At 45.1% G+C, this 21806-nt stretch overlaps 1 protein-coding gene across 2 annotated transcripts in view; it reads right to left on the bottom strand.

Annotated features, from left to right (window-relative positions):
- The window catches only part of LOC120863388 (proton-coupled amino acid transporter 1), a 49654-nt gene that overhangs the window by 2575 nt on the left and 25273 nt on the right, over positions 1-21806 (bottom strand). For both annotated transcript variants that reach the window (XM_040239552.1, XM_040239554.1), the window contains exons 8-11: positions 18454-18552; positions 14751-14917; positions 11041-11210; positions 1-1837 (exon numbers count right to left, since the gene is read on the bottom strand). The exon at positions 1-1837 is cut by the window's left edge and continues 2575 nt beyond it. In XM_040239552.1, the coding sequence (XP_040095486.1) occupies positions 1566-1837; positions 11041-11210; positions 14751-14917; positions 18454-18552 (708 nt within the window). In that variant the 3' untranslated portion in view covers positions 1-1565. The remainder of the gene's footprint in view (positions 1838-11040; positions 11211-14750; positions 14918-18453; positions 18553-21806) is intronic.

Consider the following 21806-nt stretch of genomic DNA (forward strand, 5'->3'; position numbering starts at 1 on the left):
GGAGATTCAGTGAACAGCCTTCTGTGATACCTGTCACACTAAGAGGGAAGAGGCAGCCCACAGCGCAATGGACATTTCCCAGCTCTCTCTGCTGTTTGTCCCCAAACCTGAAGGTTGACCTTGAGGTGAGTCAGCCCTGAGGATGCCTCTTTTCTGATACCCAGGGAGGCAGTCGGGGTCGGGGGAGAGGGACGAGGGCATGATTAGTGTTCAGAGCACAGGAGACCGAAGTCCCAACCAAGTGGTTCCGTTAGAAGTCCAGATCCTGGAGGCAGCCCGGGGCTGGGCACTTGCCCACCCACCCCATCCTCCAGGGCTTGTAAACAACCGAGCACCACATGTAGGGTCGGACCAGCTGCTGCAAACTCGGGGAACTGCCTTTCACACTGGCCTCATCTTCTCATTCACGGCAAGAGTCGGGGTGTCCTCATGGACACTGCCGTGCTCTCTGTCCATCAGGAGCTTAGGTGGGGGAACAGGTCTCAATGCACAAAGCGGCTGTTTTCTAAGCCTCCTATGGAGAGAAATGCACCCCACATCGCCATTCTTCCCCTCCGCCTCGTGCATGGGCAAACATCTCCTGAGTCCTTCCTGCCTTCTCAGGAGGCAATCAGGTTGGCTGACGGGAGGCAAAGTTCGTGACTCCCCACAGAGGTCCGCACTTCGATGGTCCTGACTGAAAGCTCCGGGGTCCTCGGCCAAGGGTGCTGAGGGCCTCCGTAGTCACCTCCTGGACTCAGTTTCCTCTCAGAGGGAACAGTTGAGTGAGAGTTTACTGAGGAAGAAACAAGTTGCAAATAGTCCCAGATCTAGAGACAGAATCTAAAAACAAAAGCTGGTTTTAAATAAAATATAAATATTTTCAATTTGGCAGCACTTCATATCTTTCAGCAGTTCGAGCAACTAAGATAACAGTATCGTGACCCATGCGAGGAAACCAGAGAGGAGGTGGTGTTGCCAAGGGTCACGGCAAGCCAGAGAGAGTGAAGGCCGGAACCTCTAGCTTTGGGGGCTGGTTTTCAACTACTAGGTAGGCTCCACTACTGGGCGGAGACTTGAATAGGCAGGAGAATACTGAGGTAAAACATCTGGGAGAGAGCTAAGAGGTGGGCCTGGCTTGATAAAGAGGGGCATGCCCACATTATTTCATCTAGGCTTGGCCCGGGCAAGGAGAAAACATGAGGTGAGAGACACTGAAATTTTTAGATAAAGTGAATTGTGCAACAGGGATAATCTGAAGAGGTGGGTCAGAAGGAGAAAGGCAGGCAGTGAAGGGAGGAGGTGGGATCAGGGAAAAGAGGTGAAAAGTTCCGGGTTAAAATAAGTACAAATGAACAGAGATGGCGCTGCCGCTAGAGGTACCTCCCACGCAGCAGCGAATCTGCTGCCCACACCCTACCCTGTTTTCATCCCTACCTGACCCAGGGTACCCAGGAGCCAGGAAGGGGTTCCCAGACAGCGACCTTACCTTCCCCCAGAGCCTGGAGCCTACCTGAGGCTCTGGAGCCAGGTGCTGGGGGAACACACAGGGTGGAGTGGGCTGGTGCAGGGACGCACCCAGCCTGCTACACAAAGGCACTGGTGGAGTTGATGAAGATGGGAGCACTGCTTGGCTGGATCAGCTCATACAGGGTCAGACACGTCCCTACCACAAAGCCCATGAAACCCAGGATGCTGATCAGGGCGTCCTTGACAATGGTGATGGGGCTCATGCCCTCCGAGTAGTAGGTGGTGATCTCCAGGAGGGGCGGGATGATGAGGGCCAGGGCACTGCTGCTCACGGAACCCACCAGGGAGATGACCAGGTCCAGGCGGGGGATGAGGATGGCCAAGATGCCTATGGGAGAGAGGACATACCTGTTGAGGACCACCCAGAGCTGGGAGAGGCCGCCTCACCATTCAGCAAATCTAGCAAGTCCGTCTCACAGAAGGGGGAACTCCAAGGAAGCCAAGACATAATCCAGCTCAATTTCTCAATGCACAGATGAGAAAACTGATGCCTGGAGAGGTGACATAACCCAGGACTCACTGCAAGGCAGGCAGAACTGGGATGGGAACCCAGATCTCCCAGCTTGTCACAGTCTGTGACTTCCATCTTTCTGAGGAAAAGGAGCCAAATTACATTCCAGGGCAATCTGGTCCTACCAAAGGAGAGTGAGTGGAGAGCAGAAAAAGAGGTAGACCTTTTCTGAGTGACTGCTCATCTTCTTACCCCTGAGGGTACCTCCAACACAAACCTCTCTACTTGAAAGACAAGAAATGAAACGGTGGGGCTGGGGAGACCCTCCTTCTGAACAATCCCATGTAAGCCCCATGGCATAGAGCGCCTTCACGCAGTGAAAAGAAGCAGATCTGTGTGCAGGCTGACCTCAAGAGCAAAGCCCCCTACAATGACTGAATTCCTGTGTTAGGACAAGCCGGTGGCTTCCACACCTGACACTTAGCCCGGGTGTATGTGAAGAAGGTGCAACAGATGATGAAGATGAAATGAGGACTGCGTGAGGAAACGCCACAGCTTTCCATAGCACACCAACACCTCTACCACTGGCCAGCTAGTCAGACGGTGCTGTTTAAATCCAAGCAGAGGACTTACTCCATTGCCCACTGACCCTACAACTTCCCCTAACTCAGCTCTCCACTCGGGGGGGCGGGTAGTGGTGAAGGCCAACATTTCATAGGTTTATTGAGGATTATGGGCTCTGGAATTGGGCACTAGTGTTTGGACTCTGGCTCTGTCTTGAGTGACACATGGCTCTTTTCTACTCCCCAGTTTTCTTGTTGGTGAGATGAAGATACAAAAGCTCCCGTCAGGGAGGTCGTGATGATCAAAGGAGGTTACAAAGGCACTTAAAAGGCCTGGTGTACACCAGGCACACAATACAGTTAATATTACCAGCAGTAGTGTATATTTCGTTGCTCACGGCAAGTGCACCGTTAACTTGCTAATAATCAAATTATTTTGATGAATCGTCTTCTCCGTTCCTGGGCTCTGGCCAGCAGTTCTGAGCATTGAGACAGTAATCCAGAGCACATCTATCTCCTCCCTGATCTCTATAAGAAACTCACACTGGACACAGTAGACTCACACCGGAGGGTTTCAATCCTACATTCATTTCATAAAGCAGAAGCGAGGTCCAATTGCTCTGAGGAAGGCATCACAGTGGTGAGACGCCAGAACGTCTTAATCCTGTGCAGCCGACTATACCCTCCAGATGGACTATTGGAATCGATTGCTACTCCTTTGGGTGAGCACCAGATGAAAGCAGTGGGCTGCATTTAGAGGCCAGGTTTTAAGAGAAACACTCAATTTTTTGCCTGGAACACCACTCCATGTGGGAAGGCAAGGGGCAGGCTGGAAACTGGGATGAGCAGAGCCACGTCACCCGTCTCACATTCACTCACTCTGTAGCCGAGCTGTACAATAATGCCACTGTCACTAGCTATCCAAATCTGAATGAACTCGGTCCCTCAGTCACACTGGCCACACTGCAAGGACTCAACTGCCACCTGTGCCTCATGGCTACTATCCTGGACAGCAGAGACCCGGAGCACTCCCATCATGCAGAACATCTACTCTCTAGCAGACAGCACTGGGAAACAACCACTCGCTGAGCTGAATTCACCTCCACTCCATAGGTACAGACCTCCACAACGTTATTATGGTCTCTGTGGAAAGACAGCCCTGAAGAATTTACGTGATAGAAAGTGACACAGCTGGAACAAGGGCCTCAAGCCCCTGGTTCAGTAACATCATAGACCTGATGATCAAGAAAATACAGAAGAGGATGAGCAGGAGGAGGGAGAACAGGGGATCTGGCTGATCAGCAGAAAGATCCTGTCTATGAAGAACTGAGGGGTTCAGATGCCACATTAGCTTTCCCAGAGACACACCACAATGATGAGGTAGAAAATCCAGTACAGGTCAGCCCTGACCCCTCTCTGCTTTTCAGAGGACTCCAGACAAGGATTTTGAAGCCTGATAAAAGGAGGTACAAGGAAAATGAGTTTCAGATCTGCCTATGTTGCCCAGGGCTTTACAACCCCAGGGCAATCCCTTCCTCTTTCTTTCTTCTACATTCAACCATCACGGCAATTATCTCGGAATACCCTCACTGTTCTGAAGCCTTCGGAGTCTACCAAAGATATAAGCTTTTAACTTGCTCTGCAAGTTTAAAATAGTCTGTTTCAGCCTTCAGCTATTTCTAAATAGAGTTGATGATGTCCCTCCCGTCAGGGTTGAGTTTGGAGGAAAGTTGGAAGTGTTTGTAGGTTGATGACAAAATGATGCTCTCATCACAGAAAACCTAAGACAACAAGAGTTGATCTGCTGTGTGACCTGGAGTAAGACACTTGCCCTCTCTGGGGTCTGGATCTCTCTGCCTAATGTTTGACCACACAGTGGTGGCTCCAGATGTTTCAGTTCAGGCAAACAGTGGGGTGGAAACAGCTGACACAGTCATCAGATCTGAGCCTTGGAGAGGCTGTTATAAGAGTGTGGTTAAGGGTCTGGACTGGAGAAGGCAATGGCACCCCACTCCAGTACTCTTGCCTGGAAAATCCCATGGGCGAAGAAGCCTGGTGGGCTGCAGTCCATGGAGTTGCAAAGAGTCGGACATGACTGAGCAACTTCACTTTCACTTTTCACTTTCACGCATTGGAGAAGGAAATGGCAACCCACTCCAGTGTTCTTGCCTGGAGAATCCCAGGGACAGGAGAGCCTGGTGGGCTGCCGTCTATGGGGTAGCACAGAGCTGGACACGACTGAAGTGACTTAGCAGCAGCAGCAGCAAGGGTCTAGACTCAGAACCTAGGCTCCAACCCACCACTGACCAGTCAGTTACTTAACCTAGTTAAGACATCTTCCCTACTGCTAAATAGGGATGGTCAAATGAGATCATTCAGGTAAAAAACTTGGAGTACTACACACATAACAAAGGCCTCATAAGTGTTAGCTAACAGCATTACCCATCCCTGCTCAGGAGCAGGCTGCGTGTGCCCTGGGGTGTGGAATCAGCTCCCATTCTGAGCCTCAGTTCATTTACCCATGGAGTAAGGTGACTTCATTAACACTGGATGATCACTTGCATCGCTGAAATTTTAAGGAACTACACAATGCAGATTTAGTCACCTGGGAATGTGTTCTGGAATATATCCCTCAATTCACTGTCTGGGAAGTACCATGTGCTGCTCCAGAGTGGTACAGCTGACTGACAGGATTCCATCTTAGAAGACATAGTTGGGCCAAAAATGTAACTTCTAGCCCCCCTGCCCCTGACTAGGGCTTCCCTGGTGGCTCAGCTGGTAACGAATCCATCTGCAGTGCAGGAGACCCATGTTCAATCCCTGGATCGGGAAGATCCCCTGGAGAAGGAAAGGGCAACCTACTCCAGTATTCTTGCCTGGAGAATTCAATGGACAGAGAAGCCTGGCGGGCTACAGTCCATGGTGTCAAAGAGTCGGACATGACTCAGCTACTAAACCACCAAGTCGCTCTGGTTTTGTACTATTAAAGGAAGTGTGAGTTATTCCTCCTGGTCCCCGGGATGCTCCAACCACTGAAGAGAAAGCAGGCGTTTATGCTGAGACAATAAGTACCTGGAGGAGACAAGTCAGAGGACCTGCCCAGCCCCTTCCAGTGCTGAGGGTCTGTCCTCTCCTTTCCTCTTGCATATTAGCCTGGAGGACAGATGCGTACTTCATGATATGAGCTAAGTGAAGTCACATGTGCTCCACTCTGATAAGAATTAAGTGAAAACAGAAAGAAACAGAAGCTTGCGAGATCAGAATCTTTTCTCAGATTGGATGGAAATGTTCCATTTCATCATGACTTTAAAATAGCAACCCGAAAACGTGTTCTTGACTTGACTACCCACATACAAGATAAGTATGTTTAACACAAATGTCCTTAATAGAGATATTTTTTAAAGGGCAAAATTTTTAAAAGCCAGGACCACAGGGCTGCAAAGGGAGGACCCTCTTCCTGTCCTAGCTTGACCGGATACACAGTTGAACCCTAAATGCAGCCTGACACTGGAGAAACATAATGAGGGGAGAAGGCAGGAAGAATGAACTTCCCATTAGTTAATACACTGGAGGAGGAAGAAGGGAGAGGGACCCAAACGGAGGGCCTAATAACCAAGGCCTCTGTTTACCAAACACCAGGCAAACTCAGTTCAGTTCAGTCGCTCAGTTATGTCCAACTCTTTGTGACGCCACGGACTGCAGCACACCAGGCTTCCCTGTCCAGGCAAACCAGATTTCACTAATTCCAGAGATGGGAATCAGGTACTCAGGAAAGATATGGGAGCAACTAAAACCTCTTCTAACACTGAATGTCTTTACTCCATGAGTTAAAGCCCTTAAGAAAGAGAAATCCAAGGTAGATACCTTAGGAAGCAGCCAACTGGGAATACCCTCTCCCTGTGCTGTGCTGTGCTTAGTTGCTCAGTTGTGTCTGACTCTTTGCAACCTCATGGACTGTAGCCCGCCAGACTTCTCTGTCAACGGGAATTCTCTCGGCAAGATAACTGGAGTGGGTTGCCATGCCCTCCTCCAGGAACCCTCTCCCTACTCCCCCACAGAAAGAGCATCTCATACAAAGAGGGTCAAAGATAGCACACTCCACACTGGCAGTTCCCCAGCCCCCTGCAGCAGCCTAGCTATGACATGAACAGCTTGGCTGTTGGCCCTGAGGACGGGCAGATCACATGATTAGTCAAGAGGGCTCCAATGGTATTGCAAAACATTTTCCCTTTGGGTTAAGGGACACTGAAAATGTGATCTTTTAACTGCTGAAGCAGCAGGAGGCCAACAGCCATCAGAGAAGGAACTGACCGGAATTCTGAGCCTGTGGTTTTAGACCACAACAGAAAGAGTTGACTTACACACAGAGCAGAGAAAGCACTTAAGAGACAAGCACACTGACAGAAAGCCCTCGGATGCTTACAGCTCCTGTGTCCAGAAGTGCTTACTGCTGTTTACTACCATCAGTGTAGGTGAAGCTCACCTGTGTGGCTCTCAAACGGCCAGAAATCTGTCTTTAAAGTTAATAACAGTCTTGGACAGAATGTATAATTTCATTTAGTGGGAGTATAGATTTTAAAAACAATACAAAAACAAGGGAAACAACCTACATGTCCAGTGTTAAAGGAGTAGTTTCGTAAACATGATCTACCAATAAAATGGAATATCGTGCAGTCATAAAAAATATTTCCAAAGATTGTATAGTCATGAGACAATTTTAAACAAAATGCCAAAAACAAAGTCACATGTATATGAGGACTGCAATTATTTATAAAAAGCGCCCATGGGGATTAACACAGAAGATAAAATGCAAAAGTTATTTTAAGTCACTGGGATATTGGGAATTTCTTTTTCATTTACTCTAGATCTAGACAATCTTCAGATGCTTTTATTACATTAACTTTTTTTGGAGCAATATTTTGGTAGGAATTTAAAATCAAGCTCAGAGTACTAGTGCAGAATGACAGAGTTTTAGACGTGAAGTGAGGGGATCCCTTTCACATCTTACAAATGAAGGCACTGAGGCCTCATGACCGACCCCGTGGTGGGGATGGGGGCTCAGAGCACAGTTAGTGCTGCTGCTCTCTTTGTAGCTGCAAGACCGAGATGTGTGGGAGGCCAAAAGGGGTGGAGAAAGCCACTTTGTTTGGACCTGGAAGCTTCCTTCTCTAAAGAGTCTGGCTGCTTGGACTGCTTTATATTCTAGGATGTGATAGATCTCTTACCTGAGATAGCCGTGCTGCTATTCTGTCTTCAATAACAGGTTTATGACGTTCTCATACCTAACCGAAATAAAATGTGTCATGGGGCAAGTGCCACAGCAGATCAGTTCAACCACTGGAGGACAGGTTAGTGCCGCAAGGAATCCAAAGGAACTACTCTTTGCACATCTCCGGCCTCTTTCAGGTGGAGCAGCCTCTCCTAGCCTCTCCTTCTACACAAGGTCTGGACATAAGGTGATCTGCTAGGTCTGCATGGCCAAACATATGGGCTGGAAGAAACTACTGTCCCATATGAAACTGTAACAAAATGAGCACCAATCTCTGACATGCCTATTTTTCTTTCCTTTCCTCTCCAAAAGTGTGAAATAAAGCATCAAAAAAGCAGACATGGTCATCTTTGGCAGATGGAGAAGAGTGGTGAGAAAGTTGAATTCTAAGTGGAAAAAAAAAATGAGGCTGAACCAGATTTTCCTGCTCCCTTGGGGATGGAGAGTGAGCAGGTGGAGAGAAAGTTGGGGAGAAAACAAGAAAATAGCCCAAATAGCAATAAAACAAGCTGCCATTAAAATTTATGACTGTAAATGAAAACAGTCAGTTACATCAAAGATCTAAAATCATATACCAATTAACCTTCGGCCAAAGGATCTGAAGTTACAGAGATAAAAAAACAAAATGAAGTCAGATAAATGCAATTAAGTTGGTGCTACAGTAAAATGCTGCTCCCAAATCCCACAATAACTTCAAAGTCTCCAGGGAAGGCAAGAGAGGCTGATCACTCAGAGATGAAGGGGTTGAACCCTTTAATAGAATGACAATGCAAAGTCAAGTTACAAGAGTTCACAGGAGAAGAGGAAAACAACCCAATGTACTTAAAGATCAAATGCAGCTCTTATCCTCTGAGCATCACACTGCAGAAGGGAGGTGAGACCCATAGACAGAGCTAGGAAAAGCGAAGTGAAAACCGAGAGGCATCTAAGGATAGCAGGAGGTCTGTGAGTCAGGACTGCTGGCTGCCGCGGGGTGCAGTGGAGAGGAACCTGGCAGGAAGTGAGACATATGCTATCGGAGGCTGAGCCAAACTTGAGAAGAAAATGGGGCAGTGAGAGGAGCCAGGGCCAGCTCAGTGCCCCAGCTCCTCCAGCAGGGACAACACATGTACACAGACAGCCCTACTTTCTCTATAGTAACCACTCTGAAACAAAGCCCATTATTTGAGCTATCCCTATCCTTTCTTCTAGTACCCCTTCGATTCAAGAATCGGGGCCTTAGAGTTGACATTATGAACACCGTGCACATGGGTGCTCTCTCCTCAACACTCAGATCTAATTCCTCTGTAGAGGAATTATACATGCTTGATCAAAGCCTCCAGGGTTGCCAGCAAGAAACAGTAAAATCTAGGAGAGTGCAAGCCTCTGATCTTATCACACATTCAGGTGCTTTACTGGAAGTCAAAGCTGTACCCTGCACATTCCTTCCCTTCAATCACTTTGGGGCAGCAGTGGCCTGCAGGCAGTGGGCTGTTTTCCAGGCTGGTCTAAGGAGATAGTCCAAAGGGCTGTCCAGTGAAGAATATGAGAGGTCAGATTCCTGGTTTCCGTCAGCTCTCTGGGGCTGGTGAAACCAAGGTGTGCACTCTGCTACCCAGGTCCAGCCTACAAGAACGCCTCAGCAGGCGAGTTCCCCAAGATTAAATAGGAAGGCCTTCAGGTCTCAGCTCCAGTGAGTTCCTTCCATGCAGACGTGGGACACTGAGCTTCCACCCACTGCCCTAGAAGTAACATCAGGAAGGTACCTGTAGGCTGGGGGAGGGCCATCCTGGGATGGGTGCCAGTCTGCTCCCCACATCTACGTGGGTGGAAGGAAAGGATGACAGCTTCTTGTTTGCCCTGTTCTTGCTAACAGTCAACCAATGAAGTCATTTCAAACCTTCCAGACTATGAGTGCACGTTAGACAACTATCACATCATTCATCCCTAAAACACTCCATTCTGGTCCAATGAACAAATATCATATATTAACACATATACGTGGAATCTAGAAAGAAGGTACTGAGGAACCTGTCTGCAGGAAAGGAATGGAGATGCGGAAGTAAGAACAGACCTGTGGACACAGCTAGGGAGGGAGAGAGTGGGACGAATGGAGAGATCAGCATCGACATATATACACCATCATGTGTAAACTGGCTGGTGAGGAGTTGCTATATAACACAGGGAGCCCAGCCTGGCGCTCTGTGATCACCTGAGGGGTGGGGGAGGGGAGGGAGGCTCAAGAGGGAAGGGATACATATATAATTATGGTTGATTTGTGTTGTTGCAACCAGAAACCAATACTCCGTTGTAAAACATCTTTCCTCCAATTAAAAAATAACTTAAAAAAAACCTATTAAAAGAAATACAGACCAGCTTTACTCCAAATACAGAGGCTTGGACTGCACACTTTAAGCAAAGTTCCAATATGATAAGCAAAGATGTCTCTTTTCCCAAAAACATAAAAGTTAAAAAAAAAAAAACCTAACCATGGCCAAAAAGAGACATCTATGATTCAAGCATTTCAATTTAGAAATAAACTGCAAATCTCTTAAAATTTAAATTAGATATTACAGACCAATATATTCAAGAATTATTTTACCAACTTCACAGGAGCTTCAAAAAAATAATTTATTTTTGAATTATACAAGTTTTAACCAAGAACAAATAAGGTGCTATCTTGTCTCTCAGCTCACACTCCTGGGTATGTGGTCAGAAGAGAGGAATTAAACACAAAGTGATAAAGCAAACACCTAGGGTAGTCAACAGAAATTTTCTATGAAACAGATTTTAGTGAGACCACCATCCAAAAGTTTTTAGAATAGTATCAAGCAGTCTCAAAATGCAATCCAAGGAACAGACTGTCACACTGGAAACATGATTATTTGAAATAAACAGATACACCTGCTATCAAAGAACTTACAGTACTCATTATGCGTGTGTGTTAAATGGATCTCTTTTAAACTTCTGCCATATTTTAGACAGAATAATAATCGCACCCGTTTACTAAGCATCATGACCACTGCCATCACATTTTAGGCTGTCTCGATAAAGAAACCACCACTCCCATCACTGTATGCTTTAGAGCACACCTATAATCAATTCAGTCCCTCTGCAGACGTGCCTCAACTCTGATGCTGAGACAGCGCCCCAAGTTCCCTGCTCACACATCACTGGCTACGACACAAGCCTTCCCTCACAAAAGCCCTGGGGACTGGGCACCCTCTGGGGAGAAAACAGACAAGGTAATGATCTTGTCTTCTACTCACATGTCAGACAGACCAGCACGGTGCGCACGGAGAGATCTATCACCAGTTCGCAATGCTCAGGTCCGCGGGCCACAAAGAAGGGGATGATGATCTCGGCAGGGACATAGAACTGGAGGGCATAGGTGAAGAAGATGCCGGCAGAGTAGAGCAGCTTAACTGACTGGTACAGCCTGCAGAGAGAGTCGAGACGCACTCAGAGCCAGCTATGCACACTCACACACCCAGCAGTGAGACTGCAAAATGGCCCTGTGGTGATTTGGCCATATCTCTCCAAGTTATAAACACAGGTCTCCTTTGGATGAGCAATTTCAGGTCTAGGGATTTATCCTATAAGTATACTTGTACATGCACACATAAACTTACAGTAAAAATATGTCACTGCAGCTCTAAGTCTGAAAGATTAAAAAGAGTTCCAATGTTAATCAGGAGGGAATTGGTTAAATAATCATGGCACCCCAGTGTGCTCAGGCATGTCTGACTCTTTGTGACCCCATGGATTGTGGCCTGCCAGGTTCCTCTGCCCATGGAATTTTCCAGGCAAGAAACTGGAGTGGGTTGCCATTTTCTACTCCAGGGTATCTTCCCGGCTCAGGGATCCAAACCATGTCACTTGCATTTCCTGGATTGGCAGGTGGATTCTTTACCGTTAGCACCACCTGGGAAAATTGGCATTCCCACAGAAGTGTTAAAAAGTAGGAGAAAGAACTCCGGTGCTGATATGAAACTACCTCCATGACATACAATGAAGTGGAAAAAAGCATGAAGCAGAACAGTGTTGACAGTATGGTACCCACTGTCTAAAAAAGGAAAAAGAAGGAAAAACACCCCCTTTCAGACACACATACATGTGAAATTCCTATATACGCCAAGTATCTTGAGGAGGAAACACAAGAAACTGGCAATGGTCAACCCCGAAATGGAAAATTGTAAAACAGGGGTCCTGAAGAGGCAAGTGGAAACCTAATATTTTCTGTACGTCCTTTGAACATTTGGAATCTTTTCCACAGGCATATAGCCTTTAACAAATAAAAACAGAGACCAACATGACATTGTAAAAATTAAAAAACAAAAACATTTTTAAAAAGCAAGGAAAAAAAGGAGTAAACAGCAGGAAAAAAATACAATTCAAATGCAACAGGCCTTTTTATATCCTTCTCATCCAACTCAGTGCTCCCTAGAATCAGATGGTGATCACACAGAATGAACAGACAGGAACAAAAGCCATCTTTTCATCCCACTAGGGCTGGCTACTATCCTACCACTGCTTCATGGGAGGCTTCTCAGAGAGACTGCTAACCTACCACGGAACACGTTTATCTTATCCAAGACCTAGGACAGTGAAGAGTAGAAAAAAGGTCTGATCAGTAAGTATTCAGATTTGACATGCCCATTAAAGAGAACGCCATCCTGCCCCTAAGCAAAGTTCCACTTCAAAGAAGACCCTCATGCATTACCAGGAAGAAACTGCGGCCTCCCTCCCTTGCTGGAAATCTTTTAAAAGTGGTGATTATAGGGACTTCCTGGTGATCCAGAGGTTAAGACTTCGCCTTCCAGTGCAGAGGACGTGGGTTCAAGCCCTGGTCGGGGAGCTAAGATCCCACATGCCTCAGGGTCAAAAAACCAAAACATAAAACAGAAGCAATACTGTAAAAATTCAATAAAGACTTTTTTTTTAAAGTGATTATACTGTTCATGGTGTGCACTGACTTTCTCTGTGGTTGAACTTAATACCCAGAAGATGTTCTAACGCTATAAGCAGGAGAACACCCTGGGAGAGACTGAGATTGACAAAAGGTCTTTTGCTCCAAGAATACATAATTAAAAACCCGTTGGGGAAAAAACCAGCTAGCAGCTCTATAATTAAACTCAGTGCAGCCCCAAAGTCTTCTGGAGTGCTGAGAAGTCTAGATTCAGGATAGCCACCTGCTGGGACAGCCAAATAAATCATACCCGAAGGGAAGCAGAAAGACTAGGGGAGCTGGGGTGGAAACATCAGAGGAAAGAAGACAGATGCTTGCCTATGGCTTCAGATTATGTTGGCTGCTTCTGGTGCTCCTGATCCACTTATCTTCAGTTATGCTGAGCTACTACTTGACTCTTCTCTTTTGAAAAGGCATGAATATTTGGAAATTGAAAAGCAGGCATTAGAGGGAAAGAGAAAGACTTTGGGGAGAAAACAGCCCACTTCAGGGTTACCACTTGTCTGCTGATCAGGGTGACCAGTATGAAACACTGATCCTACTGAAAAAACATTTTTCTCAATTTCCTCAGTCAGTCCTTGTACAATGCCTCACCCATCAGACCTCTAAAACCAGGCCGACCTGAAAGGTTATTCTGATCCCTAGGGCATTCGACAAGCTTTACAGCATCTGCTCACGGCTGCTGTCTGCACTGAAATTCTAATCTTCCAAAAAGAATTGCTGCTTAGGACACACCCTCTGACATTTACCTTGTCAGGAAGGATTTTACTATGTCTTGGTGTTTCTCTGCAATACAGCAGTCATGACTTAGGGAAAGTGAGATACAGAAGGGTTCCCAGCCCATAGTGAGAGGCTCCGCCTGCACCTGCACACGGAGCAAGTGGCAGTCTTGGGACAGGCACAGCAGAAGCTGGGGACCAGGCAAGTATGCCCTCCTTTTTCCTGGTGTATCTGGAAAGGTTCTAGGTCCGTGGACTGGATGCTTGATCCTTCTGGGCTCAGATCTCCTGGGAGAAGTGGCACCACCAGTCAGTGGATCAATCAATCCACGAGGCATCTGTCTCCATCAGAATGACTCATCCAAAGTATAAAGCTCAGCACCAGCCTACTTCTCCACAGTGCCAGTACAGTAGTACCAAGCTCACGCATGTTATTTGATCTGCATGACAATTCTGACAGAAATGCCTAAGCTTAGTTCCCAGAAAGGGGAACTGAGGCAGTGGGAAGCTGAGACCTGTCCAAGGCTATAGAGAGCTGGGACATGGCAGATCACCTCTATTCTCTCTGCTCCAGTGGCTTCCTGGTGAGCTCTCCTCATTTATAAATGCCTCACTGTCTCAGCACTTAGTCCTCCCTTTTCGTTCAAAAATTTTTCACTTGGTTTTGACTGTATGCCAGGCATTGTGCCAGGGGGCTGGGGTAAAATGAATGAAGCTTATAATGTAGGGAGAGCACAGCACGGGTAAACAGACAACTACGATACAATGGAATAAGGATTAGGACAGGATCCTCATGGGACCCGTGGCAGCAGAAAGGAGGGCCACGACCTAGACTCGACGGTTCAGTCGGTGAGACATTAGAGAATTTCTCAAACAGAGTGGCTCCCAGCATGAGGCCTCTTCACTGAGAAGGAGCTAGATGGGGGTGGAGCTAGAGCCTGAGTGGCCCTCACTGCATCTCAGGGTTTCCTCTTTGTTGTTAAGAACTAAGGGAAGTTTCTGTGCCCTCTCGACAGGGGACTGCATGACGGGACTGAGGGTTAGATGGCTCCCACAGGTAACAGGAGAAGAACAGATTTGAGGGAGAGTCAGACTCAGGCAGGGAGACCAGCCGAAAGGCTTGATGGACAGCCAAGCAGGATGGTGCTGGCCTGGAGACTGGGGGCAAGAAGGGGCTAAAGTGAAGTGGGCTGATTTAAGAGACAGGAAGGAGGAAAAACACACATTATGACCCTCATTGATTTTAAAAAAAAAACTCAGTGCTCCTAGGATTCCTTCTTCCCCTACATACCAACAGTTGGGCAGGTTGAGGGTTATGCTGCCTTGGATGTTAGCTCCAAATTGCAGGTAACCCAGAATCCCCAGGCTGATGTAGAGGGCAGTGACGATAGTCATTCCCACATAGAGGATGAGAGAAAATTTCTTAGGATCCTTCATTTTGTTTTCAAGGGGTAGAACCTAGGAGAATAGTGAGAGATAAGAAAGCACTATTAATGGTCAACAACGATAATCAAGTAATATTCTCAGAAAAATGTAACCTCTCCTTATTCCCCCAGAATTTCCCCAAAGCACATCTGTTTTTCACTAGACAGACAAATGTAAGCTGTTCATCAGACGTTATGCTTGCAAACTCTGGGAGATGGTAAAGGACAGGGATGCTGTAGTCCACGGGGTCGCAAAGAGTTAGACACAACTTAGCAACAACAACACTTGCCGAGCTGGGGGAGCTTTGGAGCCTACTGTCTAAGCAGGAAGTCCCAAGAAGTATCATGGGCAGGCCCGGAAGCCAGGACTCCCGTTGCAGGTTGGCTCTCTGCCTCCTGTGGGTTGGGAGTGCTTTCTGCACCTTGAATGCAGGTGCACAGCTCCCAACAGGCCCTCTTGCATCATGCCCACTCAGCACGATGAGGAAGAGACCCAGCAGTAGCCCAGGCCAACTGTATCTCGACTGAGATCATGGCTCTGCTAACCTGTCCCAAGAATGCAAGATGCAGGTCAAGGAAAACTGCCACTCCAGTTCCCAGAACTGTTTCCTTACCTCAAAAGGGGTGGGCACTAGCAGTGACAAGTGAAACCTCCAACTTAGAGAAACTGAGGTGCTAGGGGTGGCATGACTTAATAGAGGATCCTGGAGGCTGAAGTCCGTGGAGATGTATAACAAAACCCAGTTTTCAGACTCCTATTTCAAACCACTGACCCTGCAGCCTCCTCCCTCACACCAGAGGATTTTAACATTTGCTAAAGCCAAGGAAAGGCCTCTTATTTGCAGTTAATACTTAAAATTTTATTATGAAAAAGTTTTAAAAAATTCTATTGAAGTTTGGTTGATTTACAATGTTGTGTTTAACTTCTGCTGAACAGTCATGTGACTCAGTTATACATATACATATTCCTTTTTGCAACCTTTTCCATTATGGTTTATCACAGGATATATTTCCCTGTGCTATACAGTAGGACCTTGTTGTTTATCCATCCTGCACAAAATAATTTGCATCTGCTAATTCCAAACTCCCCATTTCCCCCACCCACCACCTACACCACCCCCGGTAACCATAAGTCTGTTCTAATTGTGAGTCTGTTTTTGTTTCATAGATATGTTCGTTTTAGATTCCATATATAAGTATATTTCTGACTTACTTCACCTAGTATCATAATTTCTAGTTGCATCCATGTTGCTGCAAATGGCATTATTTCATTATTTTTAATGGCTGAATAATATCCCTGTGTGTGTTTATGTGTGTGTGTATTCATTATCCATTCATCAGTTGGTGGACACAGGTTGCTTACATATCTTGGCTATTGCCAATAGTGCTGCTATGAACATAGGGGTGCATGTATTTTTTTCAAATTATAGTTTTGCCTGGGTATATATGACATGTATAACCCATGACTGGGACTATTAGATCATATGGCAACTCTGTGTTTAGTTTTTTGAGGAACCTCCATACTATTATGAAAGGCATTTTATGAAGAATGGTTCATACAAGGAACAGGGAAAAGACCAAATATGACTATGACTACCTTCATGATCTGCTATCAACCGCACCTGGCTGGGCTGTTGCAGGAAAAGCAACTTAGGGAAACATCTAACTGGCCCCTTCCTCTGTCTTTGATCTTGTCATTATGCCCATTTTCCACAAGGGCCTCTGGCCACCAGACAGAACACGTCTCAGCCAGACACACCAGCAGACAGCAGACACCATGAGCCTGTTGTTGGCCCACAGCTACGGGGTACATCACAGCTCTGCATCTCCAACCGACCTTCAGCATCCCCCACACCAGATCAAGGGGCTCAAGCTTCAGTTGATCCACAATCCAACAAGAAACAGTTTCTAAGCTTTCCTTTGGTTTCTTTCTACGGGGAGTCTTAGGAGCCAGAAGGCAGGGAATCCATTTCCTCCAGGCCAGCCAGTCTGGACCAGGGGTGCAGAAACAAAGAGAGCACGGGGAAGCTCAGAGAGCCCAGAGCTTTTCCTGGCCACGCCCAACAACCCTCAAACCTGGCCTAAGAGTCAAAACAGCCATATCTCTGTTTTAAAAAGAGAAAACACAGACAAATCATGAACAGATAATGATGGTAACAGAATGACTCTCCATCTGAGCCGCTGCTGATGAAATGAAGCAAAGAACAACCTCTGCCCTGTGCTGTTAGGGAGAGCTGATAAATTCAGCACCATGTTCCTTAAGAACACAGGGTCCCCGGGCATCTTTCCACATTCACTCAGCCTCTTCTTTCCAGATCCGAGTGCTTCAGAGCTCTTTATCCTACTGTAATATGGGGCCCTTCAGGCCTCTGCCTGAGCAACAGGGAAACCATATATGTTTGTGAATCAAGGTGAGATGTTCTTCTTGGGCAATGAGAAGCCCCAAGAGCAAGCACCAGGGAAGGTTTAAAACCTCAGAACAGTCACATACACATGATCACTCAAAAAGTCTCTCCCATGGTGTTAAGAGTCTTATTAACATGTTCTATTGACACCACCAGGTAAGCACCAGGGCAATTCCTCAAATTGTGACAAAAAATGTCCACCTCTGAGGTTTTCTTAAAAGTGTATAAGGATGCTCACCTTATATACTTTGAAGAAAACCTAGACGGTACACCTGAATGAGAAGGCAGTCCAAATGGGAGGGTATATGTATATGTATAGCTGATTCATTTTGCTGTTTGGCAAAAATTAGCACAACATTGTAAAGCTCCAATGAAAATTAATTTTTAAAAAAGTGTGTAAGGTGATAGGGCAATCAAAAGGGACAAAAAGATACTCCATGAAAGGAGAACTGTCTTCCCATTTCCTAAGCCCTATGCTAATAGATTTCTTCAGAAAAGAAATCTGGACCTTTATTATGAAAAACACAAGTAAAAATCTAATTAGGTACACCCGAGGGACAGATTCCTCTCTTTAGGGGAAATTGGTGAAATAGCAGCAATGATGGAGGAGCTGAGCTAAGAGTGAAGGCTATTGGTTACAGCTCAACAAAGTTTCAGGGCAGAGAACTCACTCATATGTTTTTTGATTTAATGATAATATCAATACTATTATTAATGAAAATAAAAATTATTAAATGCTCACCACATGTCAGGGATTATGTGAAGTACTTTAGACATGTCTCGTTTAATCCTAAAAACTATTAACACTAGGCTCCCTTTTCAGAAGCATACAATGAAGAATCCGAGAAGGCAAGACCTTGCACAAGGTCACATAGGTACCCTTTGGCAGAGTTGAGCCTAACCCCAAATTGGTCCAGCTCTAGACCCTGCATTCAGAATTGTCACCCACCACTGCTTACTGCACACACAGGAGATGAGTGTGCAATAGAGAGGCTTGAGGGCAAACAAAAACTGGAGCTAGGAAACTTCAGTGGAGTCTCCGAAATGCTGTTCATTAAATGGCCAATAAACCTTAAAGATAATTTCTAGGAGCATTTCCTCAGCATTCCTTAAAATGGACCTTAAGGACACCAAGGGCACCAGAGAATCACGATGCATCTCTTACCATCCCGATGCCTTCAAATGCAAAAATGGCCGTGCCAAAGAACAGAGGGTAGGTCTTCCAGGAAGCCACCAAGGGGAGGTGGCTGGGGTCTGGGATATTCTGAAAGAGAGAAAACAAAATAGAGCAAAGGCTATACAGAAATTCATGATTTCAACCCCAGCATCAGACAGGTCAAACTTTTCCTAAATCTAAGATTCTCTTAAGGGAAAAAGTATGACACTATGACATCTGAGAGATAATTTGGGGTTGTGTATAGCTTTTCTATTTTTTCCTTCAAGCCAAGAAAAGTCTACTTGCTTTGGGGAAACTCAAATGTTAGAGACTATATAAAGAGAATCACATTCTTTCACTAGGTGTTCCCATCCCCAGAAATATAATCTGACAAGGAAAAGATGATTAAAATATGAAGAAAATTGAGCAAAGCCTTTGAATGGTAAGCAACAGCAAGCCTAAATGTTCCTGAACATCTGTACTGTTAGTGTACTGCACATCAACTAAACCACACTATTGCACTATTTAAAAAGTACAAAGTGGGATAAGTAGTACATGAAAAACTGCTAATGACATAATAGTGAGAAAATATTTTAAAAATCTATATATTTACTATGATACAATTACATAAACATTCCACACAGATACAGCTGGAAGAAAAGGTGGTAGGTTTTTAGATAAGTATTTTTCTCTTTTATCTCTACTTTCCTCTCTTTCTTTTTTCAAAAATTCAGTGAATCAGTACTTGGAAAATATTATTGACAGGCACACGACAGCACAAAGCGGGGAAAATAGCAAAAACAGCATTTTAAAAAGAAGGCAAACAAAAACCAAAGCAATTAATAATGGCAGGTACAATGTACCTAGATGGCTGACCACTGGCAAGATTCCCCAGTGATGGCCGGTATCGAAGGAGCAGGACTCAAGAGACAAAAGCTGCCATTCTTTCAGAATTTGACTTTTAGATTTAAAAATGTCTTTAAAACTGCCTTTTACAATAATTAAAGCTGATTTAACTTTAGAGGTATCTAGATAAATATGGAGCCTGTTCTAGTAGTGTGGCAGAATAACATCAGAGAACAGAAAAGAGACCTACTATTAATCTCTATAGTAGGTTTCTCTTTGAAAGATTTCAAAGCAATTACATTGATCCTATAGTCTCCTTAAAATATGAAGAATTTTTAAAATGCTTTCTTTTCCGAGCCGAGCCCCTGCTAAGAAACCAGTTAGATCTCTTTATGAGAACCGCTGCAGTTCCTCGAATGAAGCTGAGACTAGTAAAGATTTTTTTTTTTTTTTTTTATGAAATAGGATGGTAAGATGGTCCTTTAATTCCCTGAGTCATAGTGTAACTAGAGTTTCTGAAAACTGCCCAGGGTCATACATTGGGCTGAGACATCACAGAGGGAATTTCAAAATACACATCTGGGGATACTGGTGTGAATGAGACCAGCAGAAAAAATTTATAATTTCACATACTTAATGATGGCTACTGCCTTATACCCCAACCAATTAAATGGAAAAACTTTTAATTTGCAAAAAATGTACAAATTAAAATCAGGTCATTTTCAACATATTATCTCATTTGCACCACATTATCATGTAACTATAACAGCTTTTTGAGAAAAGGCTGTTAAATGTACATAAGGATTGCTGGATGTACTCCAATTTTAGGAACATTATTAACTGCGAAAAAATATATCTCAGAATTAAGGATATCCGTGGTGGTCCAGTGGTTAGGACTCCACACTCTCACTGCCGAGGGAATGGGTCTGATCCCTTGAGCTGCCAGGTACTGCCATAATAAATAAATAAATAAGGACATGCACTGGGAGCCCAAACATTTATTGGGACTCTGCTCAGAACTGTGCCATTTGTCATGCACGTGATGAAGAGACCTGCTCAGGTGGAAGGAGTCAAGCGACTCCCTCCAATGGTGTGAGTCTGAGGAGCAAGGGCACCAGCCATGCACAGGCTCAAGGTTAGGAGAAAATTCAGGAACTTTGGACACTGGGGGATTTATCAGGACAAAGAGGGAAAGATACCAAGAGGAGACAGCAGTAAGAGCAGCGACAAAGACAACCAGAGGGACAGCTTTAGCCATGTGCCACGTCAACAAGAAGCTGCTGGCCACCCAGCCAGACCACATTCTCCCCTCTCCAGCCCCAATAGAGAGCACTCCCGGGTCACAACACTCCTCCCCACTGAGCCCAGAGGCAGGCTCAGAATCGCTCTTGGGCCTCAGCAGGGCTACCTTGTCCGAAAGCGCAGGTTGTACTAGGCATAGACAGACCTCTGGACAGACACCTCTCTCAGCTGGGACTGAGATGCAATGGACCCTGTACTTCCATCCCTGTCCTCCAATCACAATGACCAGCCCAGCTATCTGCAGTGGTATGAAATTAAATGTGGTGTCTACGTGAACTGGCCTCACTTCCTGTGTCTTTGAAAATGTTCACTGCAGCATGTCCTAAGCACCGACTGAGATCTCTAATCTTAAAATTAAATCATACATTTATTTATGTTTCCTTGTGTTAACTTAATGGGCCAGAGATAGGGGAAGAAACTCTCTATGGTCATTCATGTGTTCACAGGTCCTCCTTCCAGTCCATTTAAAAAAACAGAACACAGAAAGCTGTCTATTTTATGCTTTAGAAAACAGTTCTACAGGAGAAGAGTCCGTATGTGCCACCCACCTGAAGGAAAAAACAGAGAATGCTCACTGACCACAGTGTTTATCTAAATTCACTATGTCATTTCCTCAGTGTACAAAGTCGTTGCATTTTATACCCCACTGTTCTCCTGGGAACCTCATCAGTGGGAAACTGGGTCACTGTTATGCAGACTGTGAAAATGAGGTCACGTTCACCTGTCAGACTGGCCCAAATTAAAAAGATTGATACATCCAGTGTGGCTAGCATGGGATGCTTACGAACTGTGGAAAGGAGTCTGTAAAATTGGTAAATGGCTTTTGGAAAAAGCAACTTGGCAGTATAAAAATTCTAAAGTGTATACTCTCCAGCAAGTGTACCTCCAGCTCCTCTGTATGTATATATTATATAAATACATGGAGAAGTATTTATTTATACATGTCCACAAAAAGATAAGCATAAGGATACTATCATAATACTGAAATAACACTGAGGTGATGCATGAGTTGACAGGCCATTGACTGGGGACTGGTTAAATAAACTAAAAAGCTATGGCACATTTATTCTCTGAGATACTATTTAATAATTTTTTAAAAAAGAGGTAAAAACAGATATATCAACATGAAAAGCTTTCTGAGAAAGAAAAAAACTGTTATTAAAGAAAAAAACTAAGGTAGATAAACACTATATATAATAATTTTTAGAATTATG

The sequence above is a fragment of the Oryx dammah genome, unplaced genomic scaffold (assembly GCF_014754425.2).
Source record: "Oryx dammah isolate SB20612 unplaced genomic scaffold, SCBI_Odam_1.1 HiC_scaffold_5, whole genome shotgun sequence".
Lineage (NCBI taxonomy): Eukaryota > Metazoa > Chordata > Mammalia > Artiodactyla > Bovidae > Oryx > Oryx dammah.